Here is a 23,483-nt window from a genome sequence, read left to right as displayed (position 1 = left end):
GTGTTTTTTAACCTTCTGTACCAAACATAGTGATTCACTGTGGAAGGGTATTTCTGTGGGATCTCAAGTGTCTGAATTAATAGACTTTTAACCACAGCCATAGAAAATGACTACTGTTGGAGCAGCAGCAATAGTGTGTATAGTTTGTTGCTGCTGTTGTCACTGTAGTGTGGGCTTATTTGCGGTATTTGTTAGCCCTGGACTCAACGTCCAGTGAGTTGGTTAGAGGGATCAGTTGAGCTTCAGTGTCTTAATGTCAGCACACTTCAGCCTTGCAGTTAGTAGGTGACCAGTGTTACCAATTTGGACATGGCGCTCTTCTGATTCATTTGATTTAATAGTTAAATAGTTTGAGAAAGGTAAACACATGGGTTAGTGATGAGAGTAAATTCTATTCTATAGTCACTTGAATAGAAGCACCTACATGTGATAAGTGACCAGTTAACCATAGCAAATAACCTAAAACACATGTCTTGTGGGAGGAAGCCAGCGTACCAAGAGAGAACCCATTCAGACACAGTACATGGAAACTCCACACAGAAAGGGCCGCTGTTCAAACCTCACCCAGACAAGACTTGAACCAGCAAACATTTTGTTGTGAGGCTGCAGTGATAACCACTATGCCACTAAACAGCCTAAATGTGGCTGTGCATTAGTCCACATGCTCATATATGTATCTTTTGTCATGGCACTGTGTTTACAAGCACAAGATGCACATTATCCTCATTATTTGTCTCTGGATTAAAATAACATGAGATAAAAATCAAACATATCCTTGTTTCATAAGGGACAGTACCTAAAAGCCTACAGCAAAAACAGTGGCCATGCATTGTTAAGTTGTTGCCACAGTTCAGTTATTACATCATGAAACCTATGATTTAATTATGTATTCCCACACAGCGCTAACCTGTGGCCACGTTTTCATTGCCGATGCAATAACATGTTTGCTGGTGTCACCACAGAAGCTCTGCATTGAAAAGTTACTCAAATGATTAACTTAATTCCAAATTAGGTGCATATTAATTTACTACCACTACGACGTAGCTCAGTTAGAGACCAAAACCTACTCATTTGTACAGAAATTGACTTAATTTATATCAACAGGTGAGCAGGTTTCACATGCTTTCAGAAAACTCATGTGTTTATAATAATGGCATCTGTTCATTTTATGTGGCACTTCAGTTCTTATTTCTCAAGATCAGAAAATTTATTTAACTGGATTTCATTTAAAATTAGAAGTTTTGACTCTTCTGCAGGTGACTGACTGTACTCTGCAGTGTGGAGTCTAAATATCGCAGTTGAGCGGCGCTCTGAAGAGGGTGACAGCAAGCTGTAGACGACATGATACAGCTCAGAAATGAGACTCCCACAGTGAATCATTCACTTGTGTCTTTTGTGTCATTGTTTGATCCGGCTACCGAGCAAACGGTGGGATGTTTGTAAAAAGCTTTTTGGAGAAAATCTTTGTAAGCCAATGTTTCTCTGTGTGCCCGGCGTCCCTCCCTGCAGTGCCTTGTTGCACTCGTCATTTTGAATAACAGGAACGTTTGGATCTCAGATGTGAAGATTCGTCCTCCAGGCTGGATGAAAGACACACTTGTATTTTCGAAAGGTTGCAGCGGTCCAGTTCTTAAAGGACTCCTCAGTCAGGGAATATGTAAAGACACGTCTTCATGAGCATCTTCAAGGAGCACAGATTTGAAAGAGGACTGCCTTCCTATGGGCAGCAAGCGACAGGAACCAGCCTTGCTGACCTCCGGCTTCAATTTGTTTACTACTACTCAGTGGTTCGGGCTTGAATAAAAGCATAGACTCTGTTCATTTTCATAAATTTCTACTTCATCCCGTCTACAGATTGTTGATACATATTTGGAACCTGTTGGGAAGGTTTGCTTCCCAGTTTGGACTGACTAAAATGGATGAATATTTATGTACAATATACCTGCTGTTGTGCATCTTCTCCTGTACCCGAGCATGGCGGGGACCTGGAGAACAAAGACCTCAGCACAAACACAACCTGCTGTATAACTTTAGGTCATTTTGCATTATCAAAACAACATGGTTGTAAACTGAGGAAAGACATTTTGAATAACTCTCCGCAGCTTACAGTATGATATGTTAACCACTGCTGAGGTCAGTGTAGTTGTTTTGTTCTAAATGACTGGTACTTATTTGCATGATATTTTGAATTTACAGGTTTGTGTACATAGTCTGATGAATATTTTACATTCCTGTCCACATTTGGCTGTCTAGCTCTGGCCCTCAGGCCCACTGTGGATGCTGCAGGTGATGAAGAGGCCACAAATGAAGCGAAAAGTCTGACTTCAGTGAAGCCTACAGATACTGTCAGTGTTTGCAATTTAGGTCTTAAGTTTAGAGGTATGAGCAACATACTGCCTGATGGAACTTTTCTCATGTCTTCAGAAAAAAAAAGTCTCCAAGTTAAGTAAAATTTACTGAAAATTATTTATGCATCTAAAGGCTGGATAAGAAATAAGACAGCGGCATGTGTGGAGATGACGCTTTACTGATGAACTTTTTAAAAAAAAAAATAAAATAAAATCTTACATTTCAGTATTTTTTAGTTTTATTTTCATGTGTTATGTTATATATTTGTTTAATTATTTCAGTATTATGATGAATATGTATATGGAATATGGAACTGAATGTGTTTTAAGCTTGCGAGGGGACATAAAGCAGTTTACGAGGTAAACGGTAAAATAGACTAAACTGATCGTTAGATCTTTGTATGTCTGCATCTTTTCATTTACTGGATATCAAACTATAAGAATGTTTTTGCTGTAACTATGCTTTTCATTTTGCTGACGTTGTTTACTCTGGAAAGTTTCCTCTGTCTGTACCAGTCTCCAACGCCACCTCATTTTGTACAGATAAAGTGAAGCAGTCAGTGGAAGATGAAGGCTAACTTTCTAAAGATTTTGTCAGTATCATTATAAAATGGATATTTAAATGTTTTTATCTTTGGTGATTAAATGCTATTGATATTTTTCACTTCAGCTCTGAATGTTTTTCTTCCTTTTTAAAAAAAAAAAAAAAATTACTTTCTAGTCTAACTTTTGTATATTAAAACATAAATATAAATGTATATATAACATATGTAACGTATGTATATATATATATATATATATATATATATATATATATGCATGCCAGTCAATGATGTGTGTATATATATATATATATATATATATATATATATATATATATATATATATATATATATATATATATATATATATATATATACACATCATTGACTGGCATGCACCTGGCAGCACATTTGCACAAGACCTATTTGTACACTGAAGTAAATATTTCTTTCATCCTCTTTCTTGCAAAAGAAAAAAAAGAAAAGAAAATGGTTTTCCATTTCAGCTTAATGTACATCTTGGATGTGGTATCTGCCCTATAGGTGAGCTTTTCAAGGAATCAATAATGCTCTTGTTGTTTACTGTATGATTGACTTGTCCTGTTTTGTCATGCTCATACATTGCAGAGAGCACATATCCCTGTTTCTCGGAGCAGTAAGAGAACATACTAATATTTTTAAGCACACTAGGACAAGAAAGCAAATCTAAGAGGCAAACTCATCAAGGCCATGTGCTTCCACTGTCAGTAAGCAAGCATAACAAAAGGTCCTCAGAGGAAATACGATGAGTCAATGACACTAAAAGCACTCAAGTGGATGGGGTATTTTGGCTTCACTGACTCTATAAACCAGCAGTCTTGGCAGCCAGCTGCTCTCTCTAGTATTTGAATAAGTTATATCTTAGCCCCAGCAAGCAACAGGCCTCATATTGTGGTTAAAAGAAGGACACACTATCTGACTTAGCTATGATATCAGACCATCAGTATTTGGCAAAGCAGTTTGAATTCTTTTAACACATCACACAGAGTATATTCTGCAGACTGCAAGCTCTTCCTTCATACGAGACACAGAGCAGATGAGATGAGGACTGATGTGACTTCCTTCAGGTAAAACTGCTTCTAATGGGTGTTAACCAAAACATTACTTTATTTTGCTTTCTCTTAAAGATACAATGACTTATTAATATGATGTACTTCATGCTCATTTGAGCTTAAGTTACTCTGTTACTCTGTATATTTTTACAAATTGCGAAATAGTGTTTACTTGGTTGTGGTTGAATGAGCTAAAAATGGGACAAATTTGACTCTGATCCCTTAAAACCTTTTTAATGAAAAAAGAAAACAATCACTATCATTCCATGATAGTGATTGTTTTCTGTTTTTGAACCCTGTTATCCTGTCTGTAGATAAAAAAAATATAGCAAAATCAATTTAATATACAACGGAGGACTGGGTAAAATCTCATAAAATTGATTTACTGCTATGTGGTGAATAATACCCTCAGTAAGATTGGGTATCAGCTTATCTTGTATTCAGGAGCAGGTGCAAAGAAACTGATGGTTGGAGGACACAACTGTTTTTTTTTATATATTCAATGTTAATGAAATGGTTCCTGAAAGTGGAAACACACATTAAATGGCCGCTTCTTCCTAGAGGATTTGAGAAATGTAATCATGATTCTTTAAGAGCAGGAAAAACAGGGAAGCCTCACACCTTTAAAGAAAAATGTTGTATCTTTAAACTTATATTTACTTTATATTTATATATCACGAAGATATATATTTCATATTTATCATACTGATGTGCAGGTTTTGTCCCCTTGAATGCATAAATATGAAATATTGATCATACTGATATATTGTTAATGTGTGTTATGGAGGATGCTGACACCTGCCTGCTGGGTGGTAGTTGAGGCAGTATGACAATCACATTCTAGTGCCTTCAATACCATTTAGTCATCTTTACTGAGTGGGAAGCTGCTGTGGGGGGTGTTAAAACATCCTGGATCCTATCTCACAGTTCGGCTGGTTGGTATCACGTCGGATGTGGTGGTCAGTGACACAGGTCTTGTCACAGTCCCTCTGCACCTCTGGCTGTAAATACAGCTCTGACTCATGCTGCCTGCAGAAATACTCTGACAGCTCTGCTGTGGTTGGATGTTTCAGAGGTAAATAGGAGAATGCAGAGAGCTTCTAAATGTGAACAAGATGGTTATTTAATTCAACGGGACAATACCTGCACAACAACTCATCAGGTTCCTGGATGAGGATGCAGAGGTTGTGGACAGCTACATCTAACTGGGTATGTACATGGACAGCAGACTGGATTGGAAGAGCAAGACAGATGGTGGGTACAATGAATGCAGCAAATTACTGGAGATGTTCTTCCAGTCTCACCATGCATGCTGCACCATGCTGGTGGAGCAGCACGAGCTCCACGGATGCCAGTAGAATCAATACAGAGATTCATAAGACTGGAAAGATTGTTGGATAGAACCGAGATTCATTCATTCAACCATTTAGTCACAGATTTCCCAACAAGAATATGTTTGTAAACATTAAGATAACTGTATCTGTGATTTTATCTTTCTCAGTCACTTTAGAGCCAAGATCCTGGAAATTAAGTAAGTATCTGGGACATTAACTTGTGGTTTTCACACTTCTTTGAATTCAACAAGATCCCATACATAGTCATCGGCATATTTAAACCCAAATTAAGGTCTGTAACTGATCTCATGTGCATAATTTGCAAAGTGCCATCTCTGTCTTTTCCTCATCAGTTAATTTAATCTCATATTAATGATGAACACCTCATAGCAAATGATGTGGCAAAAACATGGCTAATTCAGTTTGTGTGTGTGTGTGTGTGTGTGTGTGTGTGTGTTACAGATTTTGTTTCGACCCTGAACAACAAGACATCCGCATGTGATAACTTCAACCAACTGGGAACACTTGGATTTTGTTTTTCAAAGAAAATTTTAAAGACATCAGAGTGGCAGAAGAATTTATTGACTGTAGAACATTAAGTGAGAGTGTTTCAATGAAAAATCATATTTTATGATTCTCATGTGGTCTCTCGTGAAGGATTCAGCTTATTCTTCTGAGTCCTTCACCTGAAATAAAGAAGAAACCATTGGAAGATTGTAAAAGAGGATATTAACTTCTGCAGCACTGTTCACAGTGAAGCAGCCTGAGAGATGAGTTGTTTCATCAGGTCATATCCAGAATCATACTTACTTTTCCAACTTCCCTACTCTTTGCTCTCAGCTTGTTGACCTGGGACTCAGCGATGTCGGCGCGCTCCTGCGCCTCCTCCAGCTCGTGTTGCACCTTCCTCAGCCTGGACATGTGAGTGTTGGCCTGCTCCTCCTGTGAGCATTTTCAACAACAGATTCTTATTCCCCAGAGACTCAAGGTACATGCAGGTGAGAAAGAGCTGACTAGATATTATTAGATATGAATTAATACTGGAATGCATTTTCATGTCGCTGCACTGTTGACAAACCAGTAACAGAGAGAAGCAAACAAGAATGTGACTTACAGCCTCCTCAGCTTGTCTCTTGTAGGCCTTCACCTTCAGCTGCAGCTTGTCCACAAGGTCCTGCAGTCTGGCAATATTCTTCTTGTCCTCCTCCGTCTGTGGGTCACAGTCATGGAGGATTCATTTGCTGAGATGCACGTCTGTGATGATCAACCGAGACAAAAAGAAGCAGCTTCTGACCTGATAGGTGAGTTCCTTTACTCTTCTCTCATATTTGCGAACACCTTTGATGGTGTCCGCTCCGCGGCGCTGCTCGCCTTCAACCTCAGTCTCAAGCTCGCGCACCTAAAATGTAAATGGCTGTTACAGTAAGCTCAGAACACACACGCTGTGTGACATAGGTTAATTCTAGGTTTGAAGAGAAGAGACATCTTTACCCTGGCCTCCAGTTTCTGTAGCTGCTTCTTTCCACCCTTCATGGCCAGATTTTCAGCCTCATCAAGGCGGTGCTGCAGGTCCTTCACCGTCACCTCCAGGTTCTTCTTCATCCTCTCCAAATGAGCGCTGGTGTCCTGCTCCTTCTTCAGCTCTTCTGCCATCATGGCAGCCTGGGATTTGGAAGAGTTTGCATTGTTTCAGCATACAGGGCTTTTTATTTGTAAAAGGACGGCTTCGTCAGAGGCTTCCAGGTGACTCACATCGGTGATCGCCTTCTTTGCCTTGTCTTCAGCATTTCTGGCCTCTTGAACAGCATCTTCCACCTCACCTTGGATTTGAACAAGGTCACCCTCCAACTTCTTCTTGGTATTGATGAGGCTGGTGTTCTGTTATAAAGCATGTGGCAATGAGATCCCAGAAGATAAACTAAAGACGTATTTAGAAGCTTTTTTTTAGCCGAGCGGACAGATACCTGAGAGTGCAGCAGTCCAACACGCTCGCTGGCATCAATCAGCTCCTGTTCAGCCACTTTGCGGCTTCTCTCTGTCTGCTCCAGCGCGGCTCTCAGCTCCTCGATCTCAGCCATCATCAGGTTGTTCCTGCGCTCCACCATAGCAACCTGCTCCTTCATGTCGTCCTGGCCTCTGATGGCTTCATCCAGATGGAGCTGGGCATCCTGAAGTGAGAACATTAAAAGAAATCAGAAAATGCTTTCAGGTACTTTCAGAACGATGACTGTCTATCAGGTATCAGTCAGTGGATGTACCTTGAGCTGTCCCTGCACGTTCCTCAACTGCTTCTGGGCTTCAGCTGCCTGCCGGTTGGCGTGGCTGAGCTGAATCTCCATCTCGTTGAGGTCTCCCTCCATCTTCTTCTTGATTCTCAGAGCATCGTTCCTGCTCCTGACCTCAGCATCTAGAGTGGTCTGCATGGAGTCCATCACCCTCTGGCTGTTCCTCTTCATCTGTTCAATCTCCTCGTCTTTTTCTGCGAGTTTTCTGTCAATTTCACTCTTGACCTGGGTGAGTTCAAGCTGAACACGGAGAATCTTGGATTCTTCATGCTCCAGAGTAGCCTAGGAAAAATGTGAGACTTTTGTAAACAACAGCACAAATTATTTGATAGAAAATCTAAATGAGCAGATGGTGTTCAGTCATACCTCTGCCTCTTCTAAAGCAGTCTGGATTTCAGACTTCTCGCTTTCCACTGTCTTCTTGCCCTTTTCAAGCTCATGGATTGTCTTACCGGTCTCACCGAGTTGTTCAGTTAGGTCTGAGATCTCCTCTGTTGAAGGAGATGAAATGAAGACAAAAAAAAGATTTGAACATGTAGCAATCTTAACATTAAAACTAACAATGTGGTTTCGCCAAACTCACGTTGCAGATTCTTGTTCTCCCTCTTCAGGGTCTCCAGGTGGTCCAGAGCTTCCTCGTAAGAGTTTTTCATTTTGAACAGTTCAGTGCTCATTGAGCGAGCCTCCTTCTGGGCTCCTTCCAGCTCTGCCTGACTCTCCTCATACTTCTGCTTCCACTCCGCAAGAACCTGGTGAACAACTGATTGTTGTTTCCTGATCTTACAATTTATATTCTGACTTGGGTAAAAACAAGATTGTCATACCTTGTCAAAGTTCCTCTGCTTCTTGTCAAGGTTAGCAGCCAGAGCGTTAGCTCTCTCCACGTCAATCATCAGGTCCTCCACTTCACCCTGCAGCCTCTGTTTAGTCTTTTCCAGAGAGGCACACTTTGCATTCACAGCCTCGATAGATTCCTCTGCATCCTGGAGACGCTGGGCCAGCTTCTTCCTGGGAAGAATATTTAATTTCACAGATCAAACTCATAACTAATAAGTCATTACCAGAAGAATCTTTGACGCCAAACAAGTGGGCAAAGTTAAAAATGAAGTCTTACTTGGCCTCCTCCAGCTCCTCAGTGCGCTGAATGGCATCAGTCTCATATTTGGTTCTCCACTGAGCCACCTCGCTGTTAGCCTTGGACATTGAACGCTGCAGCTCAGCTTTGGCCTCCTGCTCCTCCTCATACTGCTCTCTGAGCAGATCACAGTCATGACGAGACGACTGAACAGCATGAGCCAGAGCGTTCTTAGCCTATAATAAAAAAAAAAAAATTAGCAGGGGAAGCTTTGATATTGATCATCTCATGGCATTTTGCTCCTTTTTTTGTCCTGCTGTTTTCAACAACTCACCTTCACTTCCTCCTCTATGTGTCTCTTCAGCTCTTCAATCTGCTGTGTGTAGGCCTGTTTACCTCTGGTCAGCTGAGACACAAGAGCTTCTTTCTCCTCCAGCTGACGAGCAATTTCACCTTTTGGAAGATAAGAATAATGAGTACAATGTAATAAGTACATTGGTACAACTAAAGACCTCAAAATGACTGTAAACCTGCCATGTCATGGTTCTTTACACTTACTGCTGAATATACAACTAAATAGCTTATTAATTAATATTCAGCATCGTAAAGCATGAAATGTTAGAAGTTTCTCAACTGCATGAAAAATCCAGCATTACAAACACAAAGATTGTGTTTTGGTTCTTATGGCCGCCTTTTGTTTCTTCTAGGAACATTAATCCCATGTCTAGTGATGGATACTTGACTTGTTTTTGTGGAATAATAAAAAGAACCTATTGAGAGGGGTTCGTACCATTTTCAGTTTGGAGTCGTGCTTTTTGTGCACTATTGTCGTTGAGTTGACGGACGTTCTCCTCATTCTTAGATTTGAGCTCACTCAGCTGGTCTTCTAATGTCCTGCACATCTTTTCCAAGTTTCCCTGGTAACAGAAAATAATTTTCAATCAAAACAAAGTCATTACATTTTTTTTTTCATTTTTTTTGCTCTGTGAAAATCCATTTTTCTGACCTTTGCTTTGGCAATCGCCTCCATGTTGCTGCTGAGGTCATCAATCTCCATCTTGTATTCACTTTTCTCTTTCTCCAGCTTCTGCTTGACTCTCTGCAGGTTATCGATCTGCTCTCCCAGCTCTGCCACGCTGTCGGCCTGCTTCTTGCGGAGAGCTGCAGCCGTGGCTTCATGCTGCAGGGTGGCCTCTTCGAGATCCCGGCGCAGCTTCTGAAACTCAGCCTCCCGCTTCTTGTTCATCTCAATCTGAGCTGCAGTTGCTCCACCAGCTTCTTCCAGCCTCTCGCTGATCTCCTCAAGTTCCCTGGAGAGATCAGACCTCTGCTTCTCCACCTTGGCCCGAGCAGCTCTCTCAGCTTCGATCTCCTCCTCCAGCTCCTCAATACGAGCCTAAAACACACCAGGTTGAAGTTAAAAGTTGTAGGAGACATTTGAATGCGCTATTGGTAAAACTCAAGCTTTTCATTTTACCTGAAGCTCCTTAATCTTTTTCTGCAGCTGGATCCCGAGAGACTGCTCATCCTCGATCTTACTTAGGAGCTGACTAACCTCAAAGTCCTTCCTATAGAGCAGGGAGGATTTCAGGGTCTGGTTTTAGTGGAGATTTCAAAAGAATATTTTACTGTCGATGAACCAAACACAGTTTTATTCCTACTTCTTTATTTTCTCCTCAGACTGCTGCTTGTCGTTCTCCAGGTCCATGATGGTTTCCTGGGCCAGTTTGAGATCTCCCTCCAGCTTCCTTTTAGCTCTCTCGAGGTCCATACGGAGCTTCTTTTCTTGCTCAAGTGAACCTTCAAGCTGTAGATGACAGAAATATTTCTTGCATTTGTCTGATAGAATTTTAGTATGTGCTTGGGAAATGCATTATCTTCAAATACTCATGGAAAAAATGGAGTTAATCACGAATCTCAATGAGAAAAAATCAAACCGAAGTTTAATAAGACTTCTGCATAAGGAGAGCTCTCACACAGATCTACAAGGCATCTGAACAAGGACTCTGCTCATTGGAGAGCAGTTCACTCTTTTATAGATTACAGGAGATGTGTCTTCGTTACAAAAATCTTTTCCATACTTAGAGACACAAACAATGGTTCACTACAGTTTGGTGTCTTTGATCAACTCTACGTTGTGAATAGATTAAGAAGAAAGAATAAGAGGTTAAATAAAATTATTCCACACTCACATCATCCACTTGCTGCTCCAGCTTGGTCTTGGCCTTCGTCAGAGTGTTGACTTTGTCTTCCTCTGCCTGCAGATCATCGAGGGTCTGCTGATGGGCCTCTTGGAGGGCTTTTTTCTCTTTGGTCAACTTGGCAATGATCTCATCTTGAGAAGCCATTTCCTCTGTAAGGTTTTTGACCTATGAAATTTGAAATTAGTTTGAATTATCAAGGGTTTTCATAAATAAATAAGTAAAATATGTTTAATTGAAGGCGGCTTCAAAAACCTTGTTTTCAGTGGCGTGTTTCTCCTTTTCCACTTTGGCCAGGGTGAGCTCCAAGTCATCGATGTCCTTCTTTAACTCAGAGCACTCATCCTCCAGCTTCCTCTTCTTTGCAGTCAGCTCAGCATTGATCTCCTCCTCATCCTCCAGCCTCTCAGTTGTCTCTTTGAGCTTGGCCTCAAGCTGGATTTTTGCTTTGATAAGCCCTTCACACCTTTCTTCTGCATCAGCAAGGTTTTCACCTTCCTGAAAGCCAAGACAAATTCATTTTCATATCAAATCAACAGCTGGACACGGATAAGAAGAAGGCATCTTGATGCATTGTATTGATCAAACTTACAGACTGAACTTGTAACAATAAGTCATTCTTCTCTTGCAGCAGAGAAACCATCTTTTCCTCAAGCTCTTTCTTCTTGGACAGAGCCTTTGTTAGATCATCTTTGGTCTTATCAAAGTCCACCTTCATCTGGGCCATCTCTTTCTCTGTCTCTGCACTCTTCAGCAGAGGCTTAATCTTGAAGTACAGCTTCATCCATGGCCAGGTTTTGACATTCATGAATGCTCGGATGTTGTACTGGATGGTGAAAATAGCATCCCTGATGCAAAGAAGAAAAAATGAGCGCAGTTCATCAAGGACATCTTTTGACATATTATTTGTAGGAGCACACAGTTACCGTCTTTCCATCATCTTGACAAACTCGCGTCTCATGAGGAATCCTCTACACAGAGCCTGAGTCATTGTGACCAGCTCAGCCAGTTTTTCATCTCTCATCTCCTCCAGAACACCCAGCAGACCCGCTTTGAAGAACACCTGGCAATTATTACAGTTTTACAGTTATGATTCAGGGACAAAAGTTTGTTTTACTTGCTTTAAACAGATTTTTCTAGGTGAGCATTTCTGAATTTACCTTGGTGTGGCCAAACTTGTACTGGGTGTGATCCACATCGATGGATCCCAGTAGTTTTTCAGAGGCCTTCTTGTTATCAATGAACTGGCCCTCAGGGATGACACTAGCATTCAATACTTTATATCTAAACGAAAATATGTCAGTCACATAGAGTCTGCAGCTCCACGGTAAAGCAGCACTTTTTCAGCTTTTAAAGATAAAACCTCTGCTACCTCTGCTTGAAGTCACCGTAGAGGATTCTGCTTGGGAAACCTTTCCTGCAGATCCTGATGCCCTCCAGCACACCGTTACACCTCAGCTGGTGGATGACCAGGAAGTTCTCCATAAGACCTGTTACACAACAATTAATTAACTTATTTGTTTGAAAACAGTGATATAGAGACTGCGATCTTTTGTAATTTTGTGTACCTGGTGTCTTTGATTCGTTGGGAATCAAGCAACGCACAAAGTGTGGATGTGTGCTCCTCAAATTGGTCATCAGCTTGCCCAAGTTCTCCTGATGATATAAAAGGGAGTTGCATTTTCAGATGATAGTTAAAGGCATGATATTAAACAAAAATGGCATATGAGATTATTTTACAGCTCACCCTGAACAACGCAGACACAGTCTGGAAGGATCCACCCTTCTTCTTGCCACCCTTCTTGCCACCACCGCCGCCACCGCCCTCAGCTATCGATGGGACAATAACATTGAAATTATACAATTCATCTCACATAAAAGACTTGTTTAATGTGAAACAGACATATGTAAGAACATGTACCATCAGCTGCGGCATGAGATGCATACAGGAATGCCAATAGTTTAACTGATGACTTCTGGTAGAGCTGCACCACAGAGTCGTTCAGGGGGTCTTTGTTCTTGTCCAGCCAACCAACGACGTTGTAGTCAACAGTGCCAGCATAGTGAACCAGAGAGAAATGAGCTTCAGCTTTGCCTTTGCCAGGTTTCGGTTTCTGGAAGGGAGCGCTTTTCCCCAGATGCTGGTCATACAGTTTGCTTTTAAAGGTATTGTCTGTTGCCTTCGGGACAATACACTCCTCTTCAAGGATGGAGAAGATGCCCATTGGCTGTCGTGATGAAATGAAATTAGGAATTACTATGAATTAAAGCTTTTAAATCATGAGATCATTTTTCTATGCTTGGTAACGTATATGTGAGCTTCTGGGCCACCTTCTCAATAAGCTCAATGCAAGCTGCCAAGTCCATGCCAAAGTCAATGAACTCCCAATCAATGCCCTCCTTCTTGTACTCCTCTTGCTCCAGGACGAACATGTGGTGGTTGAAGAACTGCTGCAGTTTTTCATTGGTGAAGTTGATGCACAGCTGCTCCAAGCTGTTGTACTAAACAAATTAAGATGAAAAAGGATTTAGTGAAGGTCCCCTTGACATAAAATTTCTGCAGCTCTTGAAACAAAACTACGTAAAATTATAAAGTGTCAGCCACAAACACTCACATCAAAGATTTCAAAGCCAGCGATGTCCAGGACACCAATGAAAAAGCTTCTGGGCTGTTTGGTGTCCAGCATCTCATTGATCCTGACGACCATCCACAAGAACATTTTCTCGTAGACAGACTTGCAGAGAGCGCTCACGGCATTGTTCACCTAAATTTAAGGCTTCAGATCATTAAGTTGTAAGAACACACAATAAACTGTGAAATAAAAGTTTCAGGTTTTAAACAGAGCATCAAATACAACATGAAGACATTTCACCTGTGGGACAGTCTGACCCTTAGTCACCAGCTCATTTCCCACTTTCACTCTTGGGTAACACAGTGCCTTCAGCAGGTCAGCTGAGTTCAGACCCATCAGGTAAGAGATTTTATCTGCCACTGGAAGGGGAAGAAAAAAAGTAGATAACATGAAAGGAGAATGAAATTTGGTCTTTAAACATTTAATCAGCGTAGTTTGCCAAAAGTTCAGCTGTTACAATAAAAAAAAAGGAAGATCTGTGCAACAAACCCTCAGTGCCATCAGGCTCAGCCTGCTCTTCACGCTGCTTCTGCTTGAACTTCATGTTTCCATGTTGCATCACAGCTCCAGTCAACTTGAACATGCTCATCTTCTCTTCTCCAGTGAAACCCAAGATGTCAATGGCAGTCTGTATGTAATATATTTATTCATTCATAATCATGAAATTATTCTCCTGCAAAAACATCCCGAAAAGGTTTCTTTTTGATAACGATGTATACTCTAGTGTTCTTACATCAGTGGCGATGAATTCTTCAATATCATTGATACTCTTCACAGTGATTTCTCCCTGGCTGATCATGGGATAGTCGTAGGGGTTGGTGGTGATCAGAAGAGCCTCTGAGGAAAACCAAAATACATATTTAAATACACCAGAATAAATGCTCTATATCTATGTTAAGTGGTTGTTACAGATCAGCAGACCGACACAGCGGCAGTATGACCAACCTATGAGCTCAGGTTTGTGGCCTGTTGTGAGCTGATAGAAGATGTGGTAGCTCCTCTCAGCAGACAGCTGGAACGTCACACGGGACTTCTCCAACAGATCTGTTTGGATTTAAGTTGTTAGCACTGAAGAGAATGTTGTTTTTGATCACAACTCAACAAATGTGGGATAAAATAAAAATATCTTACATGTTTCAATATCAGCTGAAGCCAGTTTTCCAGTTGACGCAAAGTGAATTCTGATGAATTTTCCCTGTGTGGAAGCAGAAAGACATTCAGATTAAAACTCTCTTATTGCAGATGGTTTAAACTAAAACATAGTAATTCTGCAAGCATTTACAGATGAACAAGAAACTATAAATAACTCAAATAAACTTACAAATCGTGAAGAATTGTCATTCCTCACAGTCTTGGCATTACCATAAGCTTCCAGCAGTGGGTTAGCAGCAATGATCTGATCTTCCAGAGTTCCCTACAGAAAACACTGATTTAGTCTGGCTGGACTTTTATTGTAAGTTTTGTTTTCTTGCTGTGTAACGTCACTGACCTGCATTTTGCCAGGAATTGGCTCAGCTTTCTTTCCTCCAGCAGCTGCGATTGTTGCAAAATACTGGATGACACGTTTGGTGTTGACAGTCTTTCCTGCCCCAGATTCTCCGCTGGATGTAGAGGTGTGTTTGGATTCAAAGCGGAATTAATACAACATGTTGATGCAAATGTCGTTGGACGTTCTTAAATGTGTAAAATGTTTGGTGCTTACGTAATCAGGATGGACTGGTTTTCTCTATCTGTAAGACATTCAGGCGATTACAGTTAGATGACGGGTCAAGTATGGATGCTGAGTTTCTAACCAGCTCACAGAATGATTGATACCTTGGAGCATGAACTGATAGGCGTTATCAGAGATGGAGAAGATGTGGGGTGGAGCTTCAATCCTCTTTTTGCCCCTGTATGCTGTCACAACTGATTGATCATACACTGGCAGCCACTTGTAGGGGTTCACAGTGACGCAGAACAACCCAGAGTAGGTCTGCAGTCAGACAGAAAGATCTGTGATTCAAACCTTCCTGCAGTCATCATGAGTTTCAGCTACTGATGTTTAAATAAAGACAAACTTACGTAGATCATCCATGCTGCATAGCGCTCTTTAAGGTTATACAGCACAGCGGGCTCGTTGAGGTGGGTCATCATGGCCATGTCCTCAATCTTGTCAAACTTTGGAGGGTTCATGGGGAAGACTTCATCTTCCTTTACAGTTAAAGTCTGATACAGAAACAGAAGAGTCATCAGAGTCTTGGCAAAAGTTCTGAGGTGGGTCATCGTTTCTGAATTATACAATGCATTAGTTGAAAAAAAATACAACAAAAAAAACTTCAATTTTCCTCTGAAACAGATCTTTGTGGATAAATATTTTACTGGACTACTTTTATTTGATCTTTGCTGTTGTAACAAAACCATTATGGCAGAATCATCTGCTACTGGAGTACAGTACAGCTGCAAAGATAAACTGATGACTCATCAGAAATAAGCGTTTACTAGTTATGAAAATAGCCTGAGGTGGTACACGTCATTCTAATCTCAAGAATCCTACTTTTCCAATTGTGTATAATGTGTGGGTTGTTGGAAGGCAGATTAGGAAAACTACACATTTATTATCACATCCTTGTCAACAGAACATCTGGTACCTTTGGGTTAACCTATCACGACCTGAACCCTGACCTTTCAAGTCTAGCTGTAGTGAAGCACACATCAAATCTACATTTTGAAAAAAAAACTTTGCTCAGTTTTGAAGATATATGGCAAGAAAGTGGACAAAAAAAATCAATAATCATCAGTGAAGTATCTTTGTCTTTAATCTCTTTGTAATTAAAATTTTAGTGTTCAGTTTAAAACTCATCTTTAGAAGTTTGTATTAAACAAAGCTTTGAGCCCAAATGTGTTAAAGAAATAAAAGAAAACTGAGCTGCTGAACTGCACAAAACATCCATTGAATCTATTCAATGTCCCACAACTCCCATTGGCTGCTGAACAGCAGCACATCAGGACTTTTGCAGCTGCACTCTGTTGTTTTCTCTGGGAAATCAAAAGTGCTGTAAACTCTAATCATCCTTACCTTTCCACACAGCGTTTCCACGGTGGCTTTACCACCTTCCCTCTTTGTGAGTTTCCCCTTAAGGTACATCTCACTGGGTTCAGACACAAAATATGCAGTCTTAGCATCAAAGGGAGCATTTTGGGCTTCAATTCGCTCCTTTTCTGGCTTGCGGAGGTATATGGCCGCCGTGCCAAAACACTCCATTTCCGCGTCCCCACTCATGGTGGCTTTTTACTGGAAGGGTGAGAAACAAGACACATAATGTTAGAATAAAGCAAAATACTACTGATGTTGTTACAGAATCTTTACTTGAGGTGCAAAGAAAAGCAGGTGTTAAGTATATCAAGTATTTATTTTATCTCTATTGATTCCTTAACCATCTAAATATTCTACAATTTTCGTTCATTACAAAAATGTAACCTCTTGGATGAAAATCCAGCATTATTAATTGATGTAGACAGTGACGCAGTGTGATGTATAATATTGACTATGTTAAGTGAGTTGTTAACCACTTCACGCAAGGCACAGCTGTAAGAGGCATTTAGGTGTTCATAAATTCATGTCAGGCCAGTTAGATAAAAGCTGTATTGAAGATTCAAATTAACCTTTAATTAAATTGAACTGATGCAAGAAATAAATTACCTTTTTCCCTCCTCCCAGAAGAACAGCTCTTGATGGTTTTATGAGGGTTCTATGGAAATAAAATAGCTCAGATTACAAATAGTTTGTTAACTATCCTGTAGTAAAAATCATACACCAGTTTATTGAAGGTCTTTTCTAAACAGAACAGCTCCGTGTCTGGTGGTAAGCAACCATGCCCTGCATTGTTTATTAAGCTGCTGGCTTTCTTCTTGCTAATAAAAGACTGTACCTCACTCACCTTGTCTGGTTGCCTGTCAGTCCTTGGGGGCGTCCTACCTTCCTTCTTATATAGACTGAGCAGTGTTCTCCCAGCAGAATGACTTCCTTTATTTGGGCATGTCGTTTAATGCTCTTTGCTTGAGTATTTTTGCCTCCAATGTAATCTCTGGCATCTATCGTCGCTGATCAACACATGCAGTGTATTACGGATTAAAGTCCTGTTTGATCTGTGATGAATGGTCTGTGTTGATCTGACACTTTGATAATAAACTCTTTTAAAAGGCACAATTCAGATGGTGAAAACTATCATTTAAAATAGTGCAGTTAAGACTTGTCCTTGATTGAGAGATCATGCTTAATTAGTGTTTATTATTGGCAAGTGCTCCTAAATGGGGCTGTTATCAGATTCACTGGGCATTACCAACTCAAACATGCACAGAGCATGTGCATGTTCTTTTTCTGAAGTCATTCCTTAAAATAATTTTATGCATCATTTATTTCTTCAAGAAATACCATGGAGCCCAGAGGAGGTGCAGAATATAATAAAGGGGAGCACATGGTGAGGCACATTTGTCCTATTGTATACTATTTTAGGAGGAACAGCACCACACAACAGATGCTATTGAACTGGAGGCAGACTTCTTTTAAATGTATAAATAGATCAAGACACTCACAAAATATTTCTTTAACCTTGCGTAAACATTCTTCTTGCAAATGAACTGGTCTTCTTGCAAATGAACTGGTTACTACAGTTCAGACATTGTTTTTGTCTTTACAGTAATCTCCTTAATGAACCTTGGCACTGTAGATGGTCTCAGTTTAGCTGCGAAGAAGCCTTGCAAGTCCATTCTGTTACATTTGGGCATAACTGTTGCTAATGTAAGAACTTGTGAAAATGATGATACCTCTTGATAGCTGAAACACATGCTGAGGTCCTCATTTAACAAAATCCCACACTTAATTAGATTTGCATTCTAGGGAGGATGGACAATGGATTGAAAATAAAGTGCTATAAATATATGCATATTCATAGCACTTTAATTTCTCCAGTCCAGGCTATTTTTGCTTTGATATCAGAGAATACAGCGCTGCACCGGTAGAGCGTATGTACACCTGTAATCATTGAAATGTACTGGGTGAATGTTTGAATGAGGTTTTGAGAAACTCTTTGCCTTGTAGAAGCTGCATGAGGTCATACAATATATGACTGTATGTATTTCATTGACGACTTATGTCCACCTTCAGGATCACAAATGACTGAGAGGAGAAGCCAGATTAACAAGAGTGATGAGCCTCAGACACAACAACCCAAGATTTGAACCAGGAACATTTTTTTTGCTGTGAAGTGACTGTGTGAGTGTTAACCACTGCACCAAATAAACTGTCCTTGTCTGGTTCATGAGGCTTGAAGAAGTAGGCTTCAACTGATGAGTAAGCCTATGATCATGGAGCTCAGTGAGTCAGGAGTTTTGTCTGTTTGAAAATGTTAGAAAGTAAGTCAATGAGGAAAAAGCTGACAAAGACTGAATTTATTTTCATTAGTTCATATGATACTGCTCGTTTAAACCAGACTGCACTGAGGAATTGTAAACTAGCTTGCTTTACAGTTTCCCGTGAAAATAAGCTCAGTGTTTTGCATAATTTAACAATAAATGAAAGAAACCTACATTAAATCTGTATTTAAGTTACAGTACAACCCTATGGGAGGGCTGGCCTCTGGTGTAAAGGGATTTCCAGTATATTGTTTCCTCACAGTTTGCCAAGCCAGATGTTGTCTCTTTTATGTTTATTCTTTTACTATCATTATTATTGTTGGTTGAAGAGACAGAAGACTATTTTACAAACTTTATCAGGCAACATGGAATTGGGGGGTGTCAGAATGTGTATGTGAATGATGATGTGTGCATTTGTTTTACTTGTTGTTTTAATATATGTAAAGCACTTTGAGCTGCTTTTTGTATGAAATGTGCTAAAAAATAAACTTAGATTTGATTTGATTGATAATTTTGCATATACTATTCCAGAAGTTGTTAAAGAATAAAAGTTTGCATCCTGATAAAACATTATTTTCCACTGTGTCTTTCCACCCACCTGTAATTCTCCCATCTGTGCCATATCTGACTCCAAGACATGGTATGTAAGTTGTTCATCTCTTATGCTAAGGTGTGCACAGATGCAGATGTGCTATGTTGTGCTTTAGTATCAACCGGCTGTGAATCAAACAGAAAATAAGGTCTTAATTCTCAGATTTAAAGCTCTACCTTACAATTCAAGTTGCACAGCTAATTAAATACATCTTTACAGTCTCTCACAGAAAATTGTAAATGTACATGCCCTAAAACCTAAGACAAGTGTTTAATTAGACCTATAAATTGTTGCAGAAGTAGCCACACCCAACTGACCTTGATTTATGTAAACTAAGCAAATACAGCTGAATATGAAATGCACTGAACTCTGTGTATTTGCTGTGATGCAAGTTATGCAATGAAAGCAGTTCTTTAAATATTTTTGGTTTGTGCATATTTTCTGTATGCATGTTCTATTAAAAAAAAATAAAAAAGATCTTATTGTGTGACTGAATTTCGATAAGTTGCACACATTTTAAATTACATTAAATAAGTTACTGGAAATTATGCACACCAGTTTGATACCTTTATAAACATTCATATATTGAAGAGATAGATAGATAGATAGATAGATAGATAGATAGATAGATAGATAGATAGATAGATAGATAGATAGATAGATAGATAGATAGATAGATAGATAGATAGATAGATAGATAGATAAGTTAATTCCATTAAGGTAGTTAGTTCTAAATTTTTAAGCTATTTTTATTCCATATTTAATGTTACCCAAGAATAAAAAGGAATATCAATTTATCCAGTTAGGATTGTGAAGTTTCACCTGCTGTTGTACAAATCAGAAACCATGTCTTTAAGGGTGATATTAAGGTCCAAGTGCTCACAGTCCAACATTGTATAGCCCGACTGGCATTTTCCACAGTGGACCAGATTGGCAGATTGGCTCTTATCTGTGGAGTGCACCCCATGCTCTTCACAGATAAGAGCAGGTTAACAATGAGCACATGTGACAGACGTGGGAGCAAGTGGAAACGGCATGGAGAACATTCTGCTGTTTGCAACATACTGTAGCATGATCGGTTTGGCACTAGGCCAGTGGTGGTCTGGGGAGACGTATTCCTGAAGGGCCGCTCAGACTTCCATATGCTAACCACCCTGCTATTAGGTACCAGGATGAGCTCCTCAGAGCCATTGTCAGACCCTATGCTGCTGCAGTGGGACCTGGGCTCCTTCTGACGCCTAACAATGGCTTAATGATCTGGATTTCTATTGATCATATTTTATTTTAATACATTCTAACATAATGAATGAAGAATTTCATTAGAATATTTTTCATCCACAAGATCTAAGATGTTTAAGTGTCACATTTATTTATTTATTTTTTTTTGAAGCGTATTGATGTTGGATTCATTTTAAATAAATTTATTCAGAAATGCATTAAATCATAGGACTAAACTGCTGTTTAAGCACTAGGCTAGAAACAACTATGAATGAACGAATGAACGAATGAATGAATGAATGAATGAATGAATGAATGAAAGAACGAATGAACAAACAAAGGAACAAACGAATAAATGACTGAAAGGATGAATGAATGAATGAATGAATGAATGAATGAACGAACGAACAAATAAACAAACAAACGATGGGCTGAATGAATGAATGAATGAATACATAAGTTGTTGTGTCGTCTGCTCTGGTTTCTTCGTGAACCCCAAAGATTTGCAGGAGGTTCTGAATTGGCTGTTAAGTGTAAACATGAGAACACATGGTAGCTTGTCGCTATGTGTTAGCCTGTTGATAGATGGGTGACCTATCCAGAGTGGGCCAACCTCCCAATGTCATCTAGCTCCAGCCTCATGCAACTCTTAATTGGATAATATGGGTATGAAAAAGTGTATCCATCACAGGAGATAATGTCATCAAATATAATGTAATAACTAATAAGTGGGTCCTGACAAAGATACAAAAACACCAGTTGCTGTACATTGTTCCCCTCTCAACAACTTGTGTGTACATGATATGTAGAAGATGTGTCAGGTTTCTGTCAGGACAACCAGCAGTGTTTGCTCCCTTTGAACTATATAAACCCATCATCAGCATCATCAGTTCACATAGTTCCCACAAAACTAGCGAATGTCATCGATTTAGTGGTCTGAAGTCCCAGTTGTTACTTTGTTCTGATTGATAAAAGTGTGATCATTGTGCAGCACAGACCGATGACAGACAAGTCCATCCTGAATGGGTCTTCTGGATGGAGGTTAAAGGAATTCAGCTTTCTAGAGATCCACTTGAAATATGGTATAACCGCATGTACAAGCAGGACTACATCAGAAGGATATGTCGAATTTAAAAAAAAAAAAAAAAAAGCATCCTACTGTTTATAATGAACTTAAGTATCAGTTACCTTTTTTGTTTATCTATTTTAAAATTAATCAGAGAAATCTTTAATAAAGTACAGACCAACTCAGCAAGTTTTACTGACAATTTGACAGCTACACTATCAGCTGTATTTTCAGGTTAAGCTATTCTTATTTAACTTGACTACATCACTCACATTGTTCCTTATTTTCTCCATATTAGACTGCTTTTTTTTTTTAACAAGTTGACCAATTAGCAAGGAGACTTAGGCACTGGCTGTCTTGTCTTTACTCCACGTTGCCTAAAGTCAAAGGTTTGAATACAAAACAGCTTTGTCTTAACATCAATGGCTTGGTGCTGACAGGTCAGTTGTCAGTCTCTGACAAGAGGAACGTTTTTGAAGTTTTTGCTGGCAGTACATCAACTAATCTAGTTTTTCTCATGTCAAACCAACTGGCCCTTTAAACCCTAAGTATTTGTGCTATGCAAAGATTGTGAGTTTGTTTGTTTGTAAGGCAGTAAACTTCATTGTCCATTGTGGAATTTGCACCGAGCAGGTGATTAGATTTGTGTTTGGAGACACTTGCGACATCTCTAGGGCACTGATATATTTTTAAACTTTTTCTTTAAATGGTCCTGCGCCATGTGCCCTGACAGATGTACTGAAGACAAGGCCAGGCTAATAGCTTGACCTTCCTCTAAGTCAAGTGTTTGTTCTCCATACGTGACAAGGATGGGATCATGTTATATGATGTGTAGTAGTTTGCATTCTTTCCTTGTTGAAAGATGACACTGAACTGGAGAAGAAGGCCAGAGGGCATTAGATGCTAAATACTGAGGACTTCACACCCGACAAAAAGGGTCTATATATTCAATAAAAATGTGATACTCGATCTCTTATGCTCCCGGCTGGGCTTATTTGGAAGAAACACAAATATAGCCGTCTCCTCAGCAATGCACTCAGAGCTTTGCCATTTGTTCGAGCCACAAGTCTTTCTGTGGAACAACCTTTGGCATAAAACATTCACGTCCTCAGTCTCCTGATGGTGGCTACTAAAATAGGATGTTGAGTTTTACATGTAAAGCTACATTAAAAATAATAAAAGAAGACACCTTTAGGCTTGTTTGGCATTTTGGAGGTAAAAAGCTACAAAACAAAGACTGAACATTCAATGCATGCCAAAAATGTGTAATTTCCAGAGATTTCCCAAAACTGCAAGAAAGGAATCCAGACTGGTGAAAGCAGACTTAAATACAATCCCATACATAAGTTGGATGTTATAATTCAAATACAAACTATATTAATGTTTTTTGCACAATGGATATCATTCTGATTTACAACTAATTTTATGAAATACATTTGTAGATTTAAGACTAAATTCTTCCCCATGTCACAGAAAACATCCTTCTGTAATATGTGACATAATGTGACATAATGCCAGCCTGTAGTCATTAATGTGACCATGACTGAGTATTTTCTTAGTCAAACAATAACCAACAGCGATTTGCAACCATATTGAAAAATTAAAAGTCGGTAGAAAATTAAAGATGAAAAAAGGGCTTGAATTTAGATGTTTTGTGGTCTAATGACACCATCAAACCCAACTTTAAAGTTGAAACAGCACCATTTT

The 23,483-nt window shown here is 39.6% G+C and overlaps 1 protein-coding gene and 1 long non-coding RNA gene across 3 annotated transcripts; one reads left to right on the top strand and one right to left on the bottom strand.

Moving 5' to 3' along the window:
* Nucleotides 1–3,967: 3,967 nt before the first annotated feature.
* Nucleotides 3,968–18,653, bottom strand: LOC306757239 (myosin heavy chain, fast skeletal muscle-like). Of its 2 annotated transcripts, XM_079242219.1 has the most exons (38): nt 16,565–18,653; nt 15,571–15,714; nt 15,325–15,481; nt 15,212–15,239; nt 14,999–15,110; nt 14,831–14,923; nt 14,641–14,704; nt 14,435–14,553; nt 14,243–14,392; nt 13,999–14,137; nt 13,750–13,868; nt 13,492–13,641; nt 13,208–13,378; nt 12,798–13,104; nt 12,624–12,706; nt 12,445–12,532; nt 12,249–12,366; nt 12,037–12,160; nt 11,803–11,939; nt 11,469–11,724; nt 11,132–11,374; nt 10,868–11,044; nt 10,337–10,482; nt 10,153–10,243; nt 9,682–10,071; nt 9,466–9,592; nt 9,010–9,128; nt 8,715–8,911; nt 8,425–8,608; nt 8,184–8,349; nt 7,967–8,091; nt 7,574–7,882; nt 7,280–7,483; nt 7,068–7,193; nt 6,807–6,977; nt 6,610–6,714; nt 6,430–6,525; nt 3,968–6,257 (listed from the first exon to the last, which is right to left on the bottom strand). In XM_079242219.1, the coding sequence occupies exons 1-38, from the start codon at nt 16,766–16,768 to the stop codon at nt 6,099–6,101; spliced, it is 5,898 nt and encodes a 1,965-aa protein (XP_079098345.1). In that variant the 5' UTR covers nt 16,769–18,653; the 3' UTR covers nt 3,968–6,098. The 2 variants fall into 2 exon arrangements, with proteins under 2 accessions (XP_079098345.1, XP_079098344.1); XM_079242218.1 differs by lacking the exons at nt 14,435–14,553; nt 14,641–14,704; nt 14,831–14,923; ... (3 more) ...; nt 15,571–15,714; nt 16,565–18,653 and having other exon boundaries at nt 3,968–6,001; nt 6,126–6,525; nt 12,249–12,532; nt 13,999–14,386.
* On the top strand, nt 6,187–18,789 carry LOC306757240. The gene is made up of 3 exons (XR_013771347.1): nt 6,187–6,313; nt 6,455–6,616; nt 18,653–18,789. It is a non-coding gene; the product is annotated as an uncharacterized lncRNA (long non-coding RNA).
* The last annotated feature ends 4,694 nt before the right edge of the window (nt 18,790–23,483 follow it).

The sequence above is a fragment of the Telmatherina bonti genome (assembly GCF_933228915.1).
Source record: "Telmatherina bonti genome assembly, chromosome: 6".
Lineage (NCBI taxonomy): Eukaryota > Metazoa > Chordata > Actinopteri > Atheriniformes > Telmatherinidae > Telmatherina > Telmatherina bonti.
Note: the sequence above shows the minus strand (reverse complement) of the source record. Positions and strands in the feature narration are given on the sequence as shown.

Bases quoted from the DNA above. Each gene is read 5' to 3' on its own strand.
- LOC306757239 (XM_079242219.1), bottom strand. From the start codon at position 16,768: ATGAGTGGGGACGCGGAAATGGAGTGTTTTGGCACGGCGGCCATATAC. The intron at 15,482-15,570 runs GTAAGTTTGTCT...GTCTGACTGCAG, and splicing joins ATGCAGCATGGATGATCTAC to ACCTACTCTGGGTTGTTCTG. The intron at 13,379-13,491 runs GTGAGTGTTTGT...TAATTTGTTTAG, and splicing joins CTGGCTTTGAAATCTTTGAT to TACAACAGCTTGGAGCAGCT.